The sequence below is a fragment of the Ochotona curzoniae genome, unplaced genomic scaffold, assembly GCF_017591425.1.
Source record: "Ochotona curzoniae isolate NIBS_2020 unplaced genomic scaffold, NIBS_Ocur_1.0 patch140, whole genome shotgun sequence".
In the NCBI taxonomy this organism is placed as follows: Eukaryota; Metazoa; Chordata; class Mammalia; order Lagomorpha; family Ochotonidae; genus Ochotona; species Ochotona curzoniae.
In genome coordinates, this window is record NW_024466685.1 from 30,671 (window position 1) to 50,678 (window position 20,008).

The following is a 20,008-nucleotide window of genomic DNA, read 5'->3' on the forward strand; positions in this document are numbered from 1 at the left end:
CCCTCAGGCCCCAATAATGTCCTTTTTTCTCTCTCTCCTTTTGTTTCTTTTCCGGCCCCTCCCTGTCTCCACTTTTCTTTTCCCGTTTCTTTTCCTTTCCTTAATCCTGCGCTCGGACTGGTTGAGAACTACGTCTCCCAGCTTGCTCAGCTCAGGGAGTAGCCAAGTGGGTGGAGGAAGGCCCCCAGTTCCCGGAGTCAGCAAGGCTGCTGGGATATGGAGTCCGTTTCCTCTCGGTAGTACGTAACCAATGGTTTGTAGGAGTCACGTAAACAAACTTCAATTCCCGGCGGGCTCCGCGCACAGCAGGTCAGGACTAGGCTGGGGCCGGGTTCGCGGTGCTGGCTGAGGCGGCGGCGGCTACGGCTGACAGAGCCGGGCCGGAGCCCGCGGCAAAGGCCGCGGCTGGTACTGGGAAGGTGGCGGGGAAGGACGGGGCAGGAAGATGGCGACGTCAGGGGCGAACGGGCCCGGCTCGTCCACCGCCTCAGCTTCCAATCCGCGCAAGTTTAGTGAAAAGATCGCGCTGCAGAAGCAGCGTCAGGCCGAGGAGACGGCGGCCTTCGAGGAGGTGATGATGGACATCGGCTCCACCCGGGTGAGGGGCCGCGCTGCGGAGCGGGAGCCAAGTGGAGTAATTCACCGAGCGGAGAGCCGAGAGGCGGGGCGGGGCGGGAGCCTGAGCCCAGGAGGTGGACCCGGGCACGGGCAGCGGGCGCCGCCGTCTGGGAAGCGTGCGGGTTGAGGGCGACGGGCAGGAAGACGGCTGTGATGGGGGGGAGACGGAAACACTGGAGAGGGGTTGGGGTGTGAGAGCGAGAAGGAGACAAGTGTAGGAGGCAGGAGTGCGCGGAGAGGGGAGATGGTCCCCCGAGGTCTGGTGGAAAGAGGACGTGAGCGCTCCTGGTGCATCCCTGATGGAGTCCCCTCTGACGTCGGATTATGGGTTGAGAGGCTTGCTAATCCGGCCCCTCTTGGACACTGATGCCTCTGCCCAGTTGTGCCATCCGCGGTCGCTCGGGTATCTCCAGGAAAGGGCCCCTAGAGTGGTGTGAACCAGCAATGCTGACTGTAGTGGGGGCAGGAAGTCCCCTCCTGCGTCCCGTCCCTTTGCTTCCTTTTTCAAATACTTCTTGTGGTTTCCTGATGCGACGGGAGGTGAGGTCCATCGCTCACAGACTGGGGCGAGGTGTTTTGGGCCCTAAAGGAGATGTAGGGCTTTGAGTCCCTCAAACCAGGTAGATTGTGTGGGATGATGAGATGACTGGCCAGGCCTCCTTGGGTGATGGCTGATCGTGGGTCAGTTTGTGGGGTACCTGGATCTTCCAGGTGCGGGGAATATTCATTCCAGAAGCTTCCCGAAGCCCCCTTGGCCTTGATTTCTTGCTTCTCAGGGCTGAATGTCACAAGCGGCAAGGGTTGGGGATTTGCCCTGCGGGCATGCAGTCCTGTTGTAGGGACATTTTCTCAAAACAGCAGGTGAAGATCTTGCAGCCATCCTTCCTGGCAGAGCTGGCAGGAATGTACCGGGAGAGGGTAGGACACACCTAGCCCATGCCCACGCTGTTCCTGTGATTATAGCAGTCTGAACTGTGATTGCATTTTTGTGTGTATTTCCCTTGGGTCTGTTTGGGTCTTTTTGGTGTTGTTTCCTTTTCATGTCTCTTGGGACTATGTGCCCTAGTTTGTGGGAGTCAGAGAAAGTTAGGTGGTGAGGCCAATCGAACATGTACGTTTGTGTGTGCGTGCACAAACGTAACCCACCCTCACCACTTTGTGGATTGTGGCTCGCCTGGTGGCCGCTCCTCTTTAGGTGGATTGAGTGTGGTGGGTACACAAGCAAGAAGGCGGGAGGCAGGTTAGTCTCTTGTTGATGGGTCGAAGCCCTGCTGTCTGGACTGTCTGTCTGGACTGTGTTTCCAGCAGAGGCCAGGTACACCCTTGGGGCTTCTATGTGCAAACAAAGAAGAGCTACTGGAGACTCAAAGCCTGGGCATCTGTGTGGTGCCTTGGTCTCGCCAAAGACCCCTTCTCTACTCACGGTGCGGCTGCCACACAGAAAAGTCTAAGTGGACATACATGGCCAAGGCCTCGGGGGCCCAGGCTTTCTAGAGAGAGAGAAATCAGAGTCCTGGAGCTCAGCTTGTCTGCCCAGCTGGGAGAGCTCATTTGAGGCAGACATGACCATGGCCAGGGCGTCCTATATGGCTGAGAGGCTGGCATTGCCATGTATATATATATATATATACATACATACATATATACATATATATATAAAGGCAGTTATAGAGAGAGATCTTCCATCCACAAGTTCACTCCACAGCAGCCATAGCTGGACCAGTCCAAAGCTAGGAGTCAGGAACCAAGAGCTTCTGGGTCTCCCATGTGGGTGCAGGGACCTAAGCACTTGGGCTATCCTCTGCTGCTCTCTCAAGCACATTAGCAGGGAGCTGGGTTGGAGGTAGAGTAGCTGCAACATTTGTGAGACACGGTGCCTAGGGAGTGTCCCTGCCCGCCCCCCCCCCATCTGCCCTGGCCATAGTGCCGCCCCTGCCATGTGTATACTATAAGTGGTCTTGGAGTGACGCACAGGTCAGCATTGTGCTCAGTGAGCTGACTGGGCTGACCTTCTGGAACAGAATGTCGTCCCTCATGTTGGCTTTTGGCCACCAGCATGACCCTGGAAGCTCTTGGTATTGGAGTCTGCGTCTTGGCAGCCCTAGGTCCATGTCGTTGGCTGGTGGCAATGGCTGAGGCTTGGGACTGGGTACTGAGGTCTCATCAAGGGCTAGGAGAGCCCTATAGATGGAATACACGCATACCAGACTGAGGGTTGTGGTCAAATCTATCTCCTGGTGGAGATAAGGCCAGGGAGATGGCTCTGACATGGGCTGCCATGGTCTGTTGCTCCCTTTGCAACTCCCTTTCTCCAGGTTTTCCTGCTACTTTGGGGCCTTAGGATGCAGTAAAGTGTGCCTTTTGTTGTTGTTGTCTTAAAAGATTTATTTATTTTTATTGGAAAGACAGATATACAGAGAGAAGGAAAGACAGAGAGGGAAGATTTTCAGTCTGCTAATTCACTCCTCAAGTGACCACAACAGCTGGAGCTGAGCTGATCTGAAGCCCAGAGCCAGGAGCCTCCTCTGGGTCTCCCATTCGGGTGCAGGGTCCCAAGGCTTTGGGCTGTCCTCGACTGCTCTGCCAGGCCACAAGCAGGGAGCTGGATTATGGGCAGTGGAGATTAGAACCAGCACCCATATGAGATCTTGGTGCTTGCAAGGCAAGGACTTTAGCTGCTAGGTTACCATGCTGGGCCTGCACCTTTTGGTTTTGACACTGTTTTTTAGCTAAGAGAACCATGGTCCCTTGGCTCTTCCAGTCTGGGAGGTACAGGCTCTGTGGAGCCCTTGTGAGGCCGGGCAAGGGGCAGAGCCCAACGCCTGTGCTCTCTAGAGTGGCAGGGAGAGACTGGCAGTCAGGGTTCCGGGAGACCCAACGGTGGCCATGTTCTTATCATTCAGATAATTTTGAGTGCATCTGGAAAGAAAAGTAGAGGTGCCTGTTAGAGGCTGCTCCCATGCGAGCTCCTGGCAGCCCCACGGGGGCTCTGCTTCCACCCATTCCAGCCGCACAGGCTGAGCACGGGGCTGGGCCCTGCCCCTGGGCAGCGCTGTCACCCGGGAGAGCAGCCTGTACAAGGGCTAGGCAGGGTCATCTGCACCAGCTCTTGGAGGGTCTTTTTCTCAGCACTTGCTTTTCTTTTTCCTGGCAAATTTCTTTCCTTCCTCCTTCCTTCTTTCTTTCCTTGCTTTAATCGTTTATTTACTTGAAGGGCAGAAAGAGGAAAAAGCACGTCCACACATATATACACAGACCTTTCATCTGCTGGTTCACTCCACAAATCACCTCAACAGCCAGGGTTGGACCAGTCAAAGCCAGGTGTTCCACCTGGGCCACCTCCGTGGGCGGCCAGGACTCAGGAGGCACACTAGCCTAATGCTGGATCAAAGTGCAGGGTTTGAACCCGGCAACTCCAGGACAGGATGCTGATATTCCAAGGGGGGTAGCTTAGCTTGCTGCACAAAAATGCCTACCCCATCTGACAAATTCTTTCAAAGAATAGCAGCAGCAGCAGCAGATCCTGGGGACAGGGATGGCAAAGACGGCCTGAGGGTACAGTGCTCAGTTCCATGACATTGCCATTTGTCCCCCACACCTCAGTTACAGGCCCAGAAACTGCGACTGGCATACACAAGGAGCTCCCATTATGGCGGTTCTCTCCCCAACGTGAACCAGATTGGCTGTGGCCTGGCCGAGTTCCAGGTGAGCAGACAGCAGCCACGGAGGTGCTGAGGCTTTGGGCCGCGTCCCCCGCTGATTTCACCTGTCCCTCTTGGCAGAGCCCCCTCCATTCACCTTTGGATTCATCTCGGAGTACTCGACACAACGGGCTAGTGGAACGGGTGCAGAGAGACCCCCGCAGGATGGTGTCCCCGCTCCGCCGATACCCCCGTCACATATCCTTCCCAGTGGGAGGGGCCGCCAGGGTGGCGGGATGCGGGAAGGGGGAGCAGGCAGGTCATCCAGTCCCACCCTTCTCAGGAGCACTCCCCCAGAAGACCACAGCCCACTCGGGAGCAGCTGCTCCTGGGGCCATGCCTTCCTTATCTGACTGCCCCTGGCTGGCCTTGCTTTAGCATTTTCCTGGTTGCTGGAGGCAGAGCTGCCTGGTATGTCTTCTGCTAAAGGACCCTGGCCTGTCCTTCTGTCCTGTTCTTACCTTTCCATCTCAGATCTACACACTTATCTCCTCCAAGCCCTGCCCAGGCATTCTTTGATAGCCTCTAGCTTAGTTAAAGACCTGATTCCATTCTTTTCCTCCATTCCTTGGCCCCACTGTTGCCCCTTGTCACTGAGGAGAAAGGTATGAGTTTCTTCAACTCATCTGCTGCTTCCAGCATTCCTCTCCCCTCTGGTCTCACCCCCACTCCGCTTTGCCCCTTAACGGATGCTGTTCACATTGACAGCTCTCCCTACAGTCCTGCCTACTTATCTCCTCCCCCAGACTCCAGCTGGCGAAGGTGAGTTGTTTTCCAGAGCAGATGGAATCTCTTACCCAAGTGCTAACCCTCTTTGGAGGGATTTTGAGTTGGGGCTGGGCCCACAGGAATAGGGTTTCAACAGTCCCTCTTCCCACAACAGCAGGGCTGTGAGGGGTGGGGGCAGGTGGAGTAGGTGGGTCAGAGTCCAGCCTTGGCCATGTTGACACGGGTGGCCAAGCCTCCCCGTCCAGTCCAAGCAGGACCAATGGGAGCTATTGGCAGGCTGGGGTGTGTGTGTAAGGGGGGAGGGAGAGTGGCGAGATGGCAGCTGAAAATGGCTGTCTTCTATCCAGGGTGTAGTCTTTTGACACCGTTATATTTGTGAATGCCTCCTTTTGTCCATCTTCCCTTCCGTACTCACACCCAGCAGGGTAGCTGAGCCCTAAGATTCCATATTCAGCCCGCCTTAGGAGAAGGGAGTTGAAGTTTCCAGACCTCTTAGATTGACTAAAGGTAGAGGCTCAGGTGTTATGGAGATCAAAAGAACCAACAGGAGCGAGGTGTGATCCTGGTCTGTTTCTACTCTGGCTGCTCCAAGCCCATCCCCACCTTCTTGTCCATTGCCATTGTCTTCTCATGACTTTTTTCTTTTTTTTTTTTTTAACCTCAGGACGATGCCCTGGGGTAATTTCCCAACAGAGAAGGGGCAGTTGTTTCGACTCCCAGCTGCACTTAACAGGTGATGGCCTTACCTCCTTCAGGCCACATCTCCTCACGTCTGTACCTGCCTCTCCCCAGCTAGTGTTTCTCCCTTCTGGGCAGGGCAGGGGGCCCGGCAGGATGTCAGTGGTGCCAACACATCTCTGCTGCCCCAACAGGACAAGCTCTGACTCTGCCTTGCACACAAGCGTCATGAATCCTAGCCCGCAGGACACTTACCCAGCCCCCACACCTCCCAGCATCCTGCCTGGCCGCCGCGGGGGTAAGTGGCCACGTGCCAGGGTTTGGGAGTAGCCTGGAGCCTCGGGTTGCAGCAGGTAGATAGGTGAGGAGGTGCTGGGGCTGACTCCACTGCACCCCCTGCAGGATTTCTGGATGGCGAGATGAACTCCAAAGGTATGTGCTCCAGGTACCTGGTATTGAGTGCCAGAGCATTTCTGGGCTGGTGTGGGTAACTCTGCAGGTGCAGGGAGCAGCACTCCCTCCCCCCTACCGCTGCTTCCTTCCTGCCCTACTGAATCCTCCTCCAGCCTGCCCATCTCCAGTCTCTCTCTTCTCTCTTAAGTCCCTGCAATTGAGGAAAATCTGCTGGATGACAAACATTTGCTGAAGCCATGGGATGCTAAGAAGGTAGGGGTGGGCCCTGGTGTGTCCCCCAAGAGCCCTCTGCTCTTCTCCCTGCCCCCCTCCACCTCCTGGCACAGTCCTCCTTTTCCACATACTCCCCGCCCTTCTCTCCTCAGCTGTCCTCCTCCTCCTCGCGGCCTCGGTCCTGTGAAGTCCCTGGAATTAAGTAAGTGCCCCTGCGAGGACAGTGGAGGAGCTGGGACGGAGGAGCGAGAGGGAAGCATGGGAGACTAATCTCGGCTCTCCCCTGACCATTGCCTCCCCACTCCCATTCACATCTCCCTTTTTCTCTCTTTGCTTTAGCATCTTCCCATCTCCTGACCAGCCTGCCAATGTGCCTGTTCTCCCACCTGCCCTGAACACGGGGGGCTCCCTACCTGACCTCACCAACCTGCACTTTCCCCCGCCACTGCCCACCCCCCTGGACCCTGAAGAGACGACTTACCCCAGCTTGAGTGGGGGCAACAGTACCTCCAATCTGACCCATACCATGACCCACCTGGGCATCAGTGGGGGCCTGGGCCTGGGCCCTGGCTATGAAGCCCCAGGTGAGTTGGCTGTCCTAACCCATGTGCTCACCAGGTGCTGCCTGGCTGAAGGGAATGGGGAGCTGGGGGGGTGGAGTCTTGAACTGGGGTCCTCCTGTGACTACCCAGTCAGCCCTGCACGCCAGCATCTCCTCACTGCAGTTTTCAGCCACTGAGCACTGGTAGGTATGGTGCTTCCTGGCAAGAAGATGAGGAAAAGCCCCCCAGGTGGGCAGGCCATCCCAGCTCACTCACTGTCAGGGACAGAGTAGGGAGGACATCGTGTTGCCACCTCCATAGTCTGGTCATCGCTACCCATCCTGGGTTGGAAAGGGACCCAGCTCCCATCAGTAATGTTGGCATCTCTGGTTTTTTGTCTGTGCCTGCAGGACTTCATTCACCTCTCAGCCACCCATCCCTGCAGTCTTCCCTAAGCAATCCCAACCTCCAGGCCTCCCTGAGCAGCCCTCAGCCCCAGCTCCAGGGCTCCCATAGTCACCCTTCCCTGCCCGCCTCCTCCCTGGCCCACCATGCACTGCCCACCACCTCCCTGGGCCACCCCTCACTCAGTGCCCCAGCCCTTTCTTCCTCTTCTTCCTCCTCAACTTCATCTCCTGTACTGGGTGCCCCTCCTTACCCAGCTTCTGCCCCTGGGGCTTCCCCCCGCCACCACCGCCGAGTGCCCCTCAGCCCCCTGAGTTTGCCCGCGGGCCCAGCCGACGCCAGAAGGTCCCAACAGCAGCTGCCCAAACAGTTTTCGCCAACAATGTCACCCACCTTGTCTTCCATCACTCAGGTATGCGTGGCTGCCTTCCCTCCATGCCTGTCTCCCTTCCCCCTTCTCTTCTAACTTCTACATCCCTTGTCTCATTCAGCTCTTGCATTCCACTCTCCTCTGCCTCCATCTTGTCGCCTCTTTGCTTAGGAGTGCAAACCCCTGGCTTGAGCTTTTTGGGTTCAGATTCTGGCTCTGATGAGTTGACCTAGGGCCATGGGCCCCAGCATTCTGGTTTTTGATACAAGGATGGTTCTGGAAGGAGCGCATGAAGCAGTAACCATGAGGTGCTCACACCAGACTTAGCCCAGGCAGATGCTCAGCAAAGAGCAAGCAGCCTGCCCTTCCCCTTCCTTCGTTCCTGTCCTCCTTGTCTTTGCTGCCCGGCCTCTCCTCTCGCACATCTCCTCTCCTTCTTTCCTGGAATTCCTGCTCTGAGAATCTCAGCTCAGGGGGGCCCAGGGAGGAGTGATTCTCGTAGGCTCACAGCACGGTCAGGAGGAGTTGGGAGCAGAACGGTCACCCTGGCGTTCCTCCCCGCCTTGCTGTAGAAATGTCCCATTTTGTCCTCCTTTCCCGTCCGTCCCTTTTCTTTCCCTACCTCTCTTTGTGCTCTGGTGCTTTCCCCACTCCTCTGCCCTGGTTCCTCCTCCTCCTCCATCTCCATCGCTGGGCCCCGAATTGTGTGTGTGTTTGTGTTCCATCTTTGCCCAGGTCCCAATGGGATAAGAGAGGCCAAGCCAGCAAGCCTTCTGCCCTCTGTGAGCCTGAAGTGAGCCTGGCACCCTCCCTGTTCTTCCTCCTCCTCCTCCTCCCTTCCTCTCTCACTCCCCCTGGCCTCTTGCAGGCTCTGGAGCGGCGACTGTCACCTCCATTGTGGTGTTGTGTGTCACCAGCACTCCATTACTGCCAGTAGCTGGAATATCAGGGTGTAGGAATGATCCACTTCTGAGTAAATGCAAAATTGCCCTCGTGTTCGCCTCACGTGTTCTTTGGCATCACGGGCCCCACCCCCGCAGGTGCCTGTGGAATACCGCTGTGTTGAGCATAGTTGCAGCTCAAGAACATGGGAAGCCCTAAGAGTTCTTGGTGGGGGGTGGGGACACTGAGGGGTGTGTTACCCCCTTTATCATTGCTTCTTTTCAGGGCGTTCCCCTGGATACCAGTAAACTGCCCACTGATCAGCGACTGCCCCCGTACCCATACAGCCCTCCGAGTCTGGTTCTGCCCACTCAGCCACCTACCCCTAAGGCTCTCCAACAGCCAGGAGGGCTGTCCTCCCAGGCCTGCTCGGGGCAGCCCCCAGGCAGACCGCCACATTATGGGGCGCTGTGCCCACCTGGCTCCAGTGGGCACGGACAGCAGGCTTACCACCGGCCAATGAGTGACTTCAGCCTGGGAAACGTGAGTACTGGGACCCCTGGCTCAGAAGGCAAGAGTTGGGGGGACCTAGGTGGTGGGGCCCCTTCCCCCGGGTGACACAGCAGTGCTGGCTTGGGGCTTCTCTCTTCCCGTATTTGACCCCCACTCCTGCCCTCTCTGTTTCTGCTCAGCCTTCTCTTTGATGATCACTGCCTTCACCTGTGCTCGGCATGCGTGCTTTGGCCTGGCAGGTACGGTGCCCACACCGCCTTTGGGCCCCGTGCTCGCTTCTGTCGCTCTGCTTGCTGTCTTCTGTATTCTGTGCCTTTGTCCTTGGTGGATAGGAAATGATGAGCACAAGGGATGAGAGCAGGGCGACGGGTGCTGGCCAGGGCACCCTGTGCCAAAGGCCACCTTGTCAAGGCCTGCCCATATGTCCACAGCTGGAGCAGTTCGGCCTGGAGAGCCCGTCGACCAGCCTGGCACTGGATCCCCCTGGCTTTACTGAAGGGCCTGGATTTTTAGGGGGTGAAGGGCCTGTGAGTGGCTCCCAGGACCTGCACACTCTGAACCACCAAAACCTGACCCACTGTTCCCGCCACGGCTCAGGACCCAACATCATCCTCTCGGGTAAGGCGGCCTTGGCGACACTGCGGGGACTGGAAGGAAGGAGCGCAGCATCTACTGACACAGTCGAGGGGTCTGTGGCCCTCACCTCTGTCTTGTACCCACAGGAGACACTTCCCCAGGTTTCTCCAAGGAGATCGCAGCAGCCCTAGCTGGGGTCCCTGGCTTTGAGGTGTCTGCAGGCGGGTTGGAGCTGGGCCTGGGGCTGGATGACGAGCTGCGCATGGAGCCGCTGGGCCTAGAAGGTCTCAACATGCTGAGTGACCCCTGTGCCCTGTTGCCAGACCCTGCTGTGGAGGACTCATTCCGCAGTGACCGGCTCCAGTGAGGGCACCTCACCACCATCCTTGACCGCCCGTCATCCCCCATCACTGTCCCTTTCCCTCCCTTCCCCCTGGCCAGTAGACTCTCTGTCCCCACCCCCACACCCCAAGATCCTCTTTCCAAAATGAATGAAGGATCCCAAGAATGAGAAAAGCAGGGGGTTTGTCCCGGTGGCCCCTGAATTCTGCATAGCGGGTGGGCCTGGGGGAGCTCAAGGGAGGGCCGAAAGCACTTGTAACTTTGAACCGTCTGTCTGGAGGTCAGAGCCTGTTGGAAAGCAGGGGCGGAGGGAACCCCGGAGGCAGGGCTCGGCCGGGTTCCTAGGGGTGGGCAGTGCCAGCCCCTCCTAACTACTCTTCCCCTTTGCAATGGAGGAGAGAGCCAGAGTGGATATTATTTTTTATTAAATATATTATATGTTAATAAAAAAATGGTATCAAATACTTGGTGTGGTTGTTACTGTTTGGGGTGTGGCTGAGAATCCATGGGTGGTTCTTGGGCCTTTTACCTTTCATGCTTTTTCATCTTCTTAGCACTATGACACGTTGAGTGTGCCCTGCAGTGGACATGGGGGCCTAGGATGGATGTGGGCTTGGGGGCAGCAGGAAGTCGCCCTGTGTGCCCTCCTCCTGAGCGTCTAGGGTGCTGCCATCATCAGTGAAAGGGCTCCGACTGGCCACACAAGCTGCTCCCCTTCCTCCACCAGAGCCTGGCCAAGAGTCGGGTGAGGAGGTGGCTGCTGGTTGGGTCCCCAGGTGTGATGTTTCTGGGAGAACCATCCTCAGCTCTCTTGGATGTGGCTGGTTGGCCTCACTGCTAAGGTTTTCAAGAAGGTATTCCACAAGCTGGGGTTCCAGAGTTCGGGAGGGCCTTGGCTGGCTGCCCTCCATCAAGCCTGGAGGACCTGGACAAGCCCCTGACATCCTGCTCCCGGGGGGCCCTCCTTCCTGCCCTGTGTGTGAATTCACTTCATGCATGCATTCGTTGCATGTTCTCCAGAGCCTTCCTCTCCGGGTTGGGCTGCCTTTCTCCTGCCTGGCCTTTGCCCTCTCCGCGCCCAGTAGTGCCCCTCCTCAGTTACCCCCCACCTCCTTGTATTCTTCTTCCACACCCAAAAGGCCTGGCCTCTCCCTCTTCCTCTTTCCAGAGCTCTTGTCACCTTCAGAAACGGGAACCGAGAGCTTCTAGCTCTGGCTGGAAAGGGATGCAGGGTGACCTAACCGTGGAAGCCACCTGGCTCCCCGCAGCCTAGTCCTTCGGGGCTGCCGCCTCCGCCCGAGGCATGCTCGCTCCATCTTGCGACTGGAGGACCGTGGGCGGGACGGGAGCGCGCCTCACCCAGACTCCGGGGCCGCCTGGGGTCAGTATCCTGCGGCAGCCGGGCGGTGGTGGTGGGAAAGCCGCCTGGGTGCAGGGGGCCCTCCCAGCCGCCAGAGGTCGCGCTGCGGGCGGCCGGGGCGCTGGGCAGGCGCTAGCCAGGGTCACGGCCGCCGGTCCGCGGCGGGAGGGGGTGAGGGGCAGCGGCGGCTCGGCGGCCCCGGAGCGGCGGAGAGCGGGGAGCCGTGCGGGGCGAGTGGGCAACGCGGGGCGCGCGGCGCGGAGCGGGGAGGACCGGACGGCCGGACCTCGCGGCGCGGCAGCCCCGTTCCCCGCCGCGTGGCGCAGCGCGGAGGAGACGCTGGGACAGCCGGGATCTCCCTGCACCGCGCCCCGCGCCCCGGTGCCCTCGGCCACCTCTTCTTGCTTCACTAGCCACCCGGGCGGGAGCGGCGCCCAAGGCGGGCGCGCCATGTCCGGGGCCGGGTAGCCCCGCCGGCCGCCGGCCCGCGGCTTCCGAGCCTCCCTGCCAGCGGGCCGGCCGGCCGGGCCAGTGGCGGGGGCAGGCCGGCAGGTAGGGGCTGGACCGGGCGGGGCGGCGGGCGGGGAGGCGAGGGAGGGCGCTTCGCGCGGGGCGGGGGGATGGCCTCCAGCTGTTCTGCAGCGCGGCACATCTGGTTCCGGTTTCTCTCCTGGGGGAAGTGAAAGTGGAGGGGAAGAGGCAGTTAGCTGGAGTTAGCCGGCCGTGCTGGGGGGGCCCCCTGCCCCTCCTGCTCCGCCAGGGCCCCCCAAGCCTGAGCTCCCCGCTCCCCTCCTGCTCGGGTCACGCGGCGGCCAGCGCTGCTGCCGTCACGTCCTCGGTCCCTCCAGGAGCTGCTGCCTCAGCCTCCTGTCTTTCGGCGCACCCTCTGCCCCAGCCCGAACTTTGCGTGGACTTTAGATAGGCAATGGCTCCCGTGCCGGGTTGCCGGCTGCAGGATTCGGAGGAGGGCAGGCCCAGGAGCGCAGGTGCCTTGGCTGGGGATGCCACCAGAGTCCCGCCTAAATGGCCTGTGTCCCCACCAGCACTCCCGCTCCCCATCCTCCACTGCTGGCTGGGGCCCGGTTCCCGTTCTCTGGCAGTGGATGGCGGAGGAGGGGGCCCCTTCCCTAGAGTTAAATCAGGAGGCTGACGCCGGCTCCTGGCCTCACTGCTCGCATAGAGCTAAATTTAGCCGGTGCTGAGGTTCGGTGTCCAGAGAGCAGGTTACCCAAGAGGCCCAGCTGCAGATTTCTTGCTCCTTGTTTCCTGGCGGGAGAATGACTGGGCCCTCCTGAATCTCCCCCTGCCTTGGGCCTGAGGTTGCCGCTGGGTGGATGCTGTGCTGGCACCTGCAGTGGGACCCTCACGTTGCCCTCACATACCCGCCCCCCCCACAGGCTGACTTCCGCTGAGCCCCAGCTTCCCCTATGCTGTTTGAGGAAGTAAACTCCCTTCCCCTCTATAGCACTCTCCAGGCCTCGCCTGCTGCAAACCACCCTCAGGGCTCTTCCCCAGCCGGCCGCACCCTGGGGCGTCCCAAGACCCTGGGGTCTCCTTCTCCCTGGGGTTGGGCAATGGAGGCAGGTGAGAACCCACGATGCCAGGACTTGGTGGGGGACGGCTGCCCTGTCTATTGGCTCCGCCGGAGAGTGCAGGGGATGGCAGGGACCATCTCCCAAAGGGCAGTCTTTGGCTCTGGGATGGCGGAGGTGGGAGGCTGGCTCTTTTGGGGGGGGGGTGAGGATGGGAGGGGCCACATTGGTGGAGTTAGAGCTGGGAAAAAAGACACTGGTTTGGTGAGGAGATTCAAAACGTTGGGGTTTTGTGAGCTTTCCCAGAAACCTCTGGGGAAATGGTTGACATGGACTCTTTAAGAACATAGGCTAGACGTTGAGGTTCTTAGGGTGTCCTCCCTGTGTGGAAGGTCAGAAGCCCTTGAAGAGACTTGTGTCAGCTTGGTGTGATGTCGTGGCTAGGGGCAGTGTTGTCATTGCGAGCCATTATTAAGGAAAAGGCGGCTACCTCTATACTGTTGTAGACATTTGTGTAGGGCACAAACAGGGCTGGGGCCTGTAGTAGGGGTCCCTCGGCTGGGAACCCATCAGAGCCCCGGTGGGCCGTGCATGGTGGAGTTTGGTTTCTTTGGGAAGAGGAGCTAGGTGAGGGATGGGGACAGAGGGATGGAGTGGGGGAAACTGGTCTCTTTAAGGAGCTGTGGTGGTCTGTGAGAGCCTGATGATGTCATAGGCGGGAGAGTCCTGGATTGGTTGACCACTCATCCCACCTTTCCCGGGAAGGATGAGGAACAGGGTAGCCTGAAGGGCTCTCCAGTTGCCATGGCAATGCCTGCCTCCTCTGCTTCATCTCTCTCCTGTCCCACTTAAACATTCCAGATGCAGTGAGTGAGGGGGGGGCCATGGCAGAGGAGCGGCCCCCCCGGCTGGTGGATTACTTCGTGGTTGCTGGGCTTGCTGGCAACGGAGCCCCCATGCCCGAGGATGCACGGGTCCCTGACCCCAGCGGTCCGCTGCGCCCCGGCCGGCCTGCAGAGCCCATCACAGATGTGGCCGTCGTTGCCAGAGCCCTGGGCGAGGAGGTGCCCCAGGGCTACACATGCATCCAGGCTTCGGCTGGGGGCCATCCCTTGGAACTCAGTGCTGGGCTGCTGGGAGGAACACAACCTGTCATCTGCTACCGCAGGGGCCGTGACAAGCCCCCCCTTGTGGAGCTGGGGTGTGTGCATCTCCCTGCATTGGCAGCCGGCGGGAGGCTGGGAGGCTTCTGGGGTGAGACAGAAAGGAGATAGGGGTGTGGGTCAGGCACGGGCAGCGGGAACTGGGGAGTAGTCCAGAAGCTGGGGGATGGGGCAGCAGGAACAGCCTGGGCTCACAGGTCAGTACTCCTCCCTGCTAGCCCTGCTGTGGGCCGGCTTCTCCATCTCTAGAAAGACCTCATTGTGGGGTAGGGAGAAGAGATCGCTTCATGTTAGGAACTCCGCTCCTAGCCCATCAGTGGGAGCTTGGCTTATTCTAAGTGTTCATGGGTGAGTTTGGGGGCTGTGGAGTGCATGTGCGGTGGCTGCTGACCAAGAAGTAGAGCTGAGGGCTATGGAAGAGGGGGACAGAGGACCTAGAGGACAGGCTTTTGGGGATAAGGAAGGCAGACCTGGGGTCTTCCTCTCTCCATCACCCCCAAACCTCTTGACATTCATTCTCTCTCTCTGCCAAGGGTTTTATATGAGGGCAAGGAACGTCCCAAGCCCGGCTTCCAAGTGCTGGACACAACACCCTATAGTCACTCTGCTAACCTGGCCCCTCCAGGCCCTGGGCACCCCCGCACCTACCTCACATACCGGCGGGCAGCAGAGGGGGCAGGACTGCATGCCCTGGGCATCACTGACCTCTGCCTGGTGCTGCCCAGCAAGGGCGAGGGCACTCCCCATACTTACTGCCGGTTGCCACGCAACCTCAACCCTGGCATGGTGAGTGGGGCTCAGTGGGGAGCAGGAGGACGGGAGGGGGAGAGCTGGGACCCCAGAGCATCGCTACTTAACGTGGTGGGTGCTGGGCATGAAGGCCTCGAATAGCAGGTGTGGGCTGAAGGAGACACTGCAATTGTTGGGGCTTGAAGGCTACTTGGGATGCGGGGGGAGAAGATGCAGCTGAAGAGCCTATGTGAGCTGAAGGTCTGCTTGTCTCTTGCTGTTCCCGGGGCAGTGGGGCCCAGCTGTGTACCTGTGCTACAAGGTGGGCTTGGCTAAGGGCAACACGCTGGTGTATGAGGCAGGTGAGTGGCCCCTCTGCCCTAGTTCCTCTTGACCGGCACCTTGTCATTGCCACTTGGCCCTCCCTGGATCTTCCCCCCTCCCAGAGCCTGATGGACTCTCCTCCTTTTGGGTACCCCCAAAAACTGCCGGTGGGTGCAGAACTGCTGGGCCGCTATCCGGAGGAGGACAACGAGGCATTCCCGCTGCCCGAGTCTGTGCCCGTCTTCTGCCTCCCCATGGGGGCCACTATCGAGTGCTGGCCCGCCCAGACCAAGTATCCCGTGCCTGTCTTCTCCACTTTTGTGCTGACGGGTGCCGCTGGTGATAAGGTGGGTATGTGGAGTGTGGTCGGGGGTTCAGGCTGCACGAGGGCCCACCTGACCAGCCCTCTGCCTCTCCTGCCAGGTGTATGGTGCCGCCCTGCAGTTCTACGAGGCGTTCCCCAGGGCCCGGCTGTCGGAGCGGCAGGCACGGGCACTGGGCCTGCTGAGTGCCGTGGAGCGGGGCCGGGCACTAGGCGGCCGAGCAGTGCGCAGCCGGCGAGCCATCGCTGTGCTGTCCCGCTGGCCTGCCTTCCCTGCCTTCCGGGCCTTCCTCACCTTCCTTTACCGCTACTCTGTCTCGGGCCCTCACCGACTACCCTTGGAAGCGTGAGCACGGGGCATCCCCGCCACTGGGAAGGAGTTAAAAGTGGCCAGGGGGGCGTGGGAGGTGGGCTGCGATGTGGGTGTCACTGGCTGGGGCTGTGAGTGCAGCCTCAGTCCAGTCTCCTCTTCCTTATTGGTTGGCTCCCGTCCAGGGACTGGCTGCGCATGCTCAGAGAAGCTCTTGTTTCTCGTTTGTGCCAAATTCTGTTAGATTAGACGTCCTACTGGCCAATGTCCGCCTTAAAGCAGGGTTCTAGCCGGAAGCAGGCTCATCAGGACAGGACAGGGACAGTCCGCTGAGCCGCTGGCCTCTTATTTGGTCCCCTCTCTTCCCCAGGCACATCTCCCACTTCATTCACAACGTCCCCTTCCCTTCCCCACAGAGACCCCGCATCCTAGTGCAGGTGAGAGCCAGGGCACGAGCTGTGTTGGGTGGACAGATCCGGGTAAGCAGGGGGGCCGACTTAGCGTATCACCGTCCCAGCCTGTGGCTCTTCCACCCTCTGCCCCCAGATGTCTCCCTACGACAACCTGCTCCTCTGTCAGCCTGTGTCTTCGCCCCTGCCCCTCAGGTATGTGACCTGGTCCTTGGAGGGGTTGGGAGGTGCAGTGGTTGAGGCCTGTGCAGGTCTGGTGCGGGTGGTGGGAGACTGAGAGTGGGGTGTGCAGGGTTTCCTGTTGACGCCCTGTGCACCTCTGCATTGCCTGCAGCGGTGCCAGCTTCCTGCAGCTGCTGCAGAGCCTGGGCCCCGAGCTGGCTGTCACGCTGCTGCTGGCCGTGCTCACGGAGCACAAACTGCTGGTGCACTCGCTGCGGCCAGACCTGCTCACCAGCGTCTGTGAGGCTCTCGTCTCGGTGAGCGCTGCCCAGCCCAGGGAACCCTGGAGTGCACTTCCTCCAGCTGGTGATCTTGCAGAAGGCCCCACCTCCCCAAGGCCACTGCCTGCCGCTGCCCTGTGCCCCTCCCTCCCCAGTCATGCCCCCTGCGCTCACATGGCCCTCGCTCCTGGGCTCTGCAGATGATCTTCCCACTGCATTGGCAGTGCCCCTACATTCCGCTGTGCCCACTGGTGCTGGCGGACGTCCTGAGCGCCCCCGTGCCCTTCATCGTGGGCATCCACTCCAGCTATTTTGACCTGCACGATCCCCCTGCTGATGTCATCTGTGTTGACCTGGACACCAACACACTCTTCCAGTAAGATGCTGGGGTTCCCAGCCACGGGCGTGAGAGGGCAGCAGTGTGCAGGGCAGGTGGCCGGCACTGAACCTCCTCACCCTTCCTTGCGTGCTTCTCTCACAGGACGGAGGAGAAGAAGCCCCTGACCCCCCGGACCCTGCCTCGCAAACCCTACAAGGTGCTGCTGGCCACACTGACTAACCTGTACCAGCAGCTGGACCAGAGTGAGTAGCCTTGGGGGAGAAGGGGAGCCAGAACTGCCCCTCCAGGCTAGGGTGCCAGGTGGTCCCTAAGGAGGCAGGGAGGGGCATGGGGACGGAAGGGCAGACCTAGTCCTGCCCCGTGGGACAGTGCAGTTCGCTGAACCCAGGGAGAATTTTTCAGCCCTGATTGGCTCTGGAGTCTGGGGGTGGCTGAAAACCTGGGGAGGGGGCGCGGAGACGGAGGCTCTGGCAGCATAAAGTGGAGGAGCTCAGCAGGTGGGTGGGTCCTGAGCCTCGCCCCATGAGCCCTCCCTCCACAGCATACACTGGCCCCGAGCAGGAGGCCTCCTTGGAGTTCCTGCTGACGGACTACGAGGCGGTGTGCGGCCGCCGGGCCCGCTTGGAACGGGAGGTCCAGGGCGCCTTCCTCCGCTTCATGGCTTGTCTGCTCAAGGGTTACCGCGACTTCCTGCGGCCACTCACCCACACCTCCGAGGGCGCCCGCGACGTGGACAACCTTTTCTATCTTCAGGGTGAGCAAGGGGGTGTGGGCTCAGGCATGCTGAGTGCCCCAGGGCAATTGCGGAGGGGAGGGCAGGAGGGTGCAAAGAGGAGGCAGAGGTGGGCATGGCCTCAGGAGCCTGGACTTGGGTAGACCCAGTGTAATCGCTCTGGTCTACTTCAAGCAAAGCTCTGTTCCGGGACTGGCCCTCGGAGAGCTCTAATTCTGGAAAGTGGGATTTACATGGGATGATGCTGAGCTGCAGGTGGGGTGATTATGCCCCAAGGGCCTAGGCAGGCTGTGGGAGACCTCCTTTCTCTGACCCCTATCCCCCCAGGCTTCCTCAAGTCCCGGGAGCGCTCCAGCCACAAGCTGTACTCCCAGCTGCTACACACGCAAATGTTCTCCCAGTTCATTGAGGAGTGCTCTTTTGGCTCTGCTCGGCATGCTGCCCTGGAATTCTTCGACTCTTGTGTGGACAAGGTACTGGGCATTACCCCTCTGGGCACCTGGCGGGTCTGTTCCGCTCCTGGTTGTCTCTGCTGTCCCTGCAGGTTGCTGTCAATAGAAGTTTGCATTTCAGCTGTGACTGGGGATTGTTAGCATCCCTGGGGTTACCCTGTGCTCAACCTGCACACTGGACAAGGCTGGCTTCAGATTCTTTGTTGACTCTCTGTCCTCCAGAGTAAGTTCCAGCACCTAGCTCTGCCCCCACGGCCACTCTCGTGTCCTCCTGCTGCAGGTGCATGTGGAGCAGGAGAGGCCCGAGCCCACTCCACTGGTGGAGCTAGAAGAGCTATCAGGAAGCGAGCTTACTGTCTTCATCACGCCTCCCGAGGAGCCCCCGGTCACAGACAGCACTGAGCCCACCCCCCAGTTCTGGTAAGCGTCTCCTGCACCTGCGCCGGGGCCCTGTGTGCTGGTCTCCAGCCCCTCTGGCTCGTGTCCATGCTGAGTGTGATATCCTCTATCTCTCTATGTCCCACCAGCTACGATGGCTTCCCAGAATTACGGGCTGAGCTGTTTGAATCTCCCCAGGAACAACCTGGTGCATTGCCCATGCCTGGCCCATCCCGTAGTGCCCCCAGCAGCCCTGCCCCTCGTCGTACCAAACAGGTAGCCAAAAGGTGGGCCCCACCCAGGGACCTGGTTCGGGTCAAGGGCTACTGCTGCTATGGTTTTATCTGTACAATGGGAAATATAGTAGGACTTATCCCATAAGAATGTCAGGAAGTTGGAGTGCTCCTGGCCATCAGCTGCCATCAGTCACCATGGTCACTTGTCACTAGTGCCGTCTTGTGTCCTGAGTGCAGTGGGATCCAGGGCTTGGCTACTTTGTCTAGACCTGCAGGCATCTCCACAATCTGCACAGCACAGGGGAGGTATCCTGCTCACCCTGGCCTGTCTCTTGCCTTCCGCCCCCACCCAAGGAGATGAAGGTGGCACAGCGGATGGCACAGAAGCTAGCAGCGGTGCCTGAGCTGTGGGCCCGCTGCCTGCTGGGGCACTGCTACGGGCTGTGGTTCCTGTGTCTGCCTGCCTACGTGCGGTCGGCACCCAACCGTGTGCGGGCGCTGCATACAGCCTACCATGTGCTACGGGACATGGAGAGCCGCAAAGCGGTGCTCCCGGATGAGGTAGGTGACTGCTCGCTCACCTGTGTGCCCACCCCCTCCATGTCGGTCCCAGTGAGGCTTGGGAGAAGGAGCCTTGGCGGGGACCAGGGCAAGCAGAGAGGGAGCCCTGGGGTCAGATGGGTGTTCCACAGAGGTTTCAGGCATGGGTGGGTAAATCTGGGCTTAGCAGTGGAGACGGGGGCAGGCTGGGATTGGTGAGGCAGGGTATGCAGGAAGGAGTTTTCTGGAGGGGTGGCAAGGCAGGGAAGGGTGCTTGCGGAGGCTTGTGGAGTTCCTTCCCAGCATCCCATGCCTGTCCTGGCCCAGGTGTGTTACCGGGTGCTGATGCAGCTCTGCTCACACTACGGGCAGCCTGTGCTGTCTGTGCGGGTCATGCTGGAGATGCGCCGCATGGGCATTGTGCCCAACACCATCACCTATGGCTACTACAACAAGGTATTGAGCCCGGGGCCAGGGTGGGCCAGCGTGGGGTGGGGGTGGGCGTACTGCTCCTTGTAGGTGAAGCCAGGCCCATGAAGTAACCACTCACCACCGGCATGCATCTGCGTGCTCCGTGGCGTCGCTATGCCATTCCTTCCCATTTGCTGGCTTCGTGTCTCACTCCCGACAGTCTCTGACTAGGGACAGCCGCATGCCAGGTGGTGCGCAGGCGTGATGCCAGATACCTGGAAGTCAGGTTATCCTCATGGCCGCCCCTGAGGTGGAATGGTTTTAGCCCCGGCTTATCCTGTA

The 20,008-nt window shown here is 59.7% G+C and overlaps 2 protein-coding genes across 4 annotated transcripts; both read left to right on the top strand.

The window, feature by feature from the left end:
* Positions 1 to 341: 341 nt before the first annotated feature.
* On the top strand, positions 342 to 10,422 carry LOC121166466 (CREB-regulated transcription coactivator 2). Of its 2 annotated transcripts, XM_040995582.1 has the most exons (15): positions 342 to 598; positions 4,222 to 4,323; positions 4,401 to 4,517; positions 5,020 to 5,081; positions 5,713 to 5,781; positions 5,921 to 6,024; positions 6,093 to 6,095; positions 6,129 to 6,158; positions 6,328 to 6,392; positions 6,506 to 6,555; positions 6,693 to 6,937; positions 7,306 to 7,712; positions 8,838 to 9,095; positions 9,497 to 9,683; positions 9,788 to 10,422. In XM_040995582.1, exons 1-15 carry the CDS (start codon positions 446 to 448, stop codon positions 10,006 to 10,008), a joined length of 2,073 nt encoding a protein of 690 aa, XP_040851516.1. In that variant the 5' UTR covers positions 342 to 445; the 3' UTR covers positions 10,009 to 10,422. The 2 variants fall into 2 exon arrangements, with proteins under 2 accessions (XP_040851516.1, XP_040851515.1); XM_040995581.1 differs by lacking the exon at positions 6,093 to 6,095.
* A 768-nt stretch (positions 10,423 to 11,190) lies between these two features.
* On the top strand, positions 11,191 to 19,981 carry LOC121166468 (DENN domain-containing protein 4B-like). Of its 2 annotated transcripts, none has more exons than XM_040995586.1 (17): positions 11,191 to 11,364; positions 13,737 to 14,076; positions 14,572 to 14,824; positions 15,060 to 15,129; positions 15,269 to 15,438; positions 15,515 to 15,759; positions 16,094 to 16,160; positions 16,270 to 16,328; positions 16,468 to 16,612; positions 16,777 to 16,952; positions 17,058 to 17,158; positions 17,458 to 17,670; positions 17,977 to 18,122; positions 18,382 to 18,521; positions 18,629 to 18,755; positions 19,070 to 19,276; positions 19,583 to 19,981. In XM_040995586.1, exons 2-17 carry the CDS (start codon positions 13,760 to 13,762, stop codon positions 19,772 to 19,774), a joined length of 2,628 nt encoding a protein of 875 aa, XP_040851520.1. In that variant the 5' UTR covers positions 11,191 to 11,364; positions 13,737 to 13,759; the 3' UTR covers positions 19,775 to 19,981. The 2 variants fall into 2 exon arrangements, with proteins under 2 accessions (XP_040851520.1, XP_040851519.1); XM_040995585.1 differs by lacking the exon at positions 11,191 to 11,364 and adding an exon at positions 11,979 to 12,927.
* The last annotated feature ends 27 nt before the right edge of the window (positions 19,982 to 20,008 follow it).

Coding starts and splice junctions, on each gene's coding strand:
- LOC121166466 (XM_040995582.1), top strand. CDS start 446: ATGGCGACGTCAGGGGCGAACGGGCCCGGCTCGTCCACCGCCTCAGCT. Junction 5,782..5,920: donor CTCCCAGCTGCACTTAACAG/GTGATGGCCTTA, acceptor CTGCCCCAACAG/GACAAGCTCTGACTCTGCCT. Junction 6,159..6,327: donor TGGCGAGATGAACTCCAAAG/GTATGTGCTCCA, acceptor TTCTCTCTTAAG/TCCCTGCAATTGAGGAAAAT.
- LOC121166468 (XM_040995585.1), top strand. CDS start 12,771: ATGCTGTTTGAGGAAGTAAACTCCCTTCCCCTCTATAGCACTCTCCAG. Junction 14,825..15,059: donor GCAACCTCAACCCTGGCATG/GTGAGTGGGGCT, acceptor TTCCCGGGGCAG/TGGGGCCCAGCTGTGTACCT. Junction 18,522..18,628: donor GAGCCCACCCCCCAGTTCTG/GTAAGCGTCTCC, acceptor ATGTCCCACCAG/CTACGATGGCTTCCCAGAAT.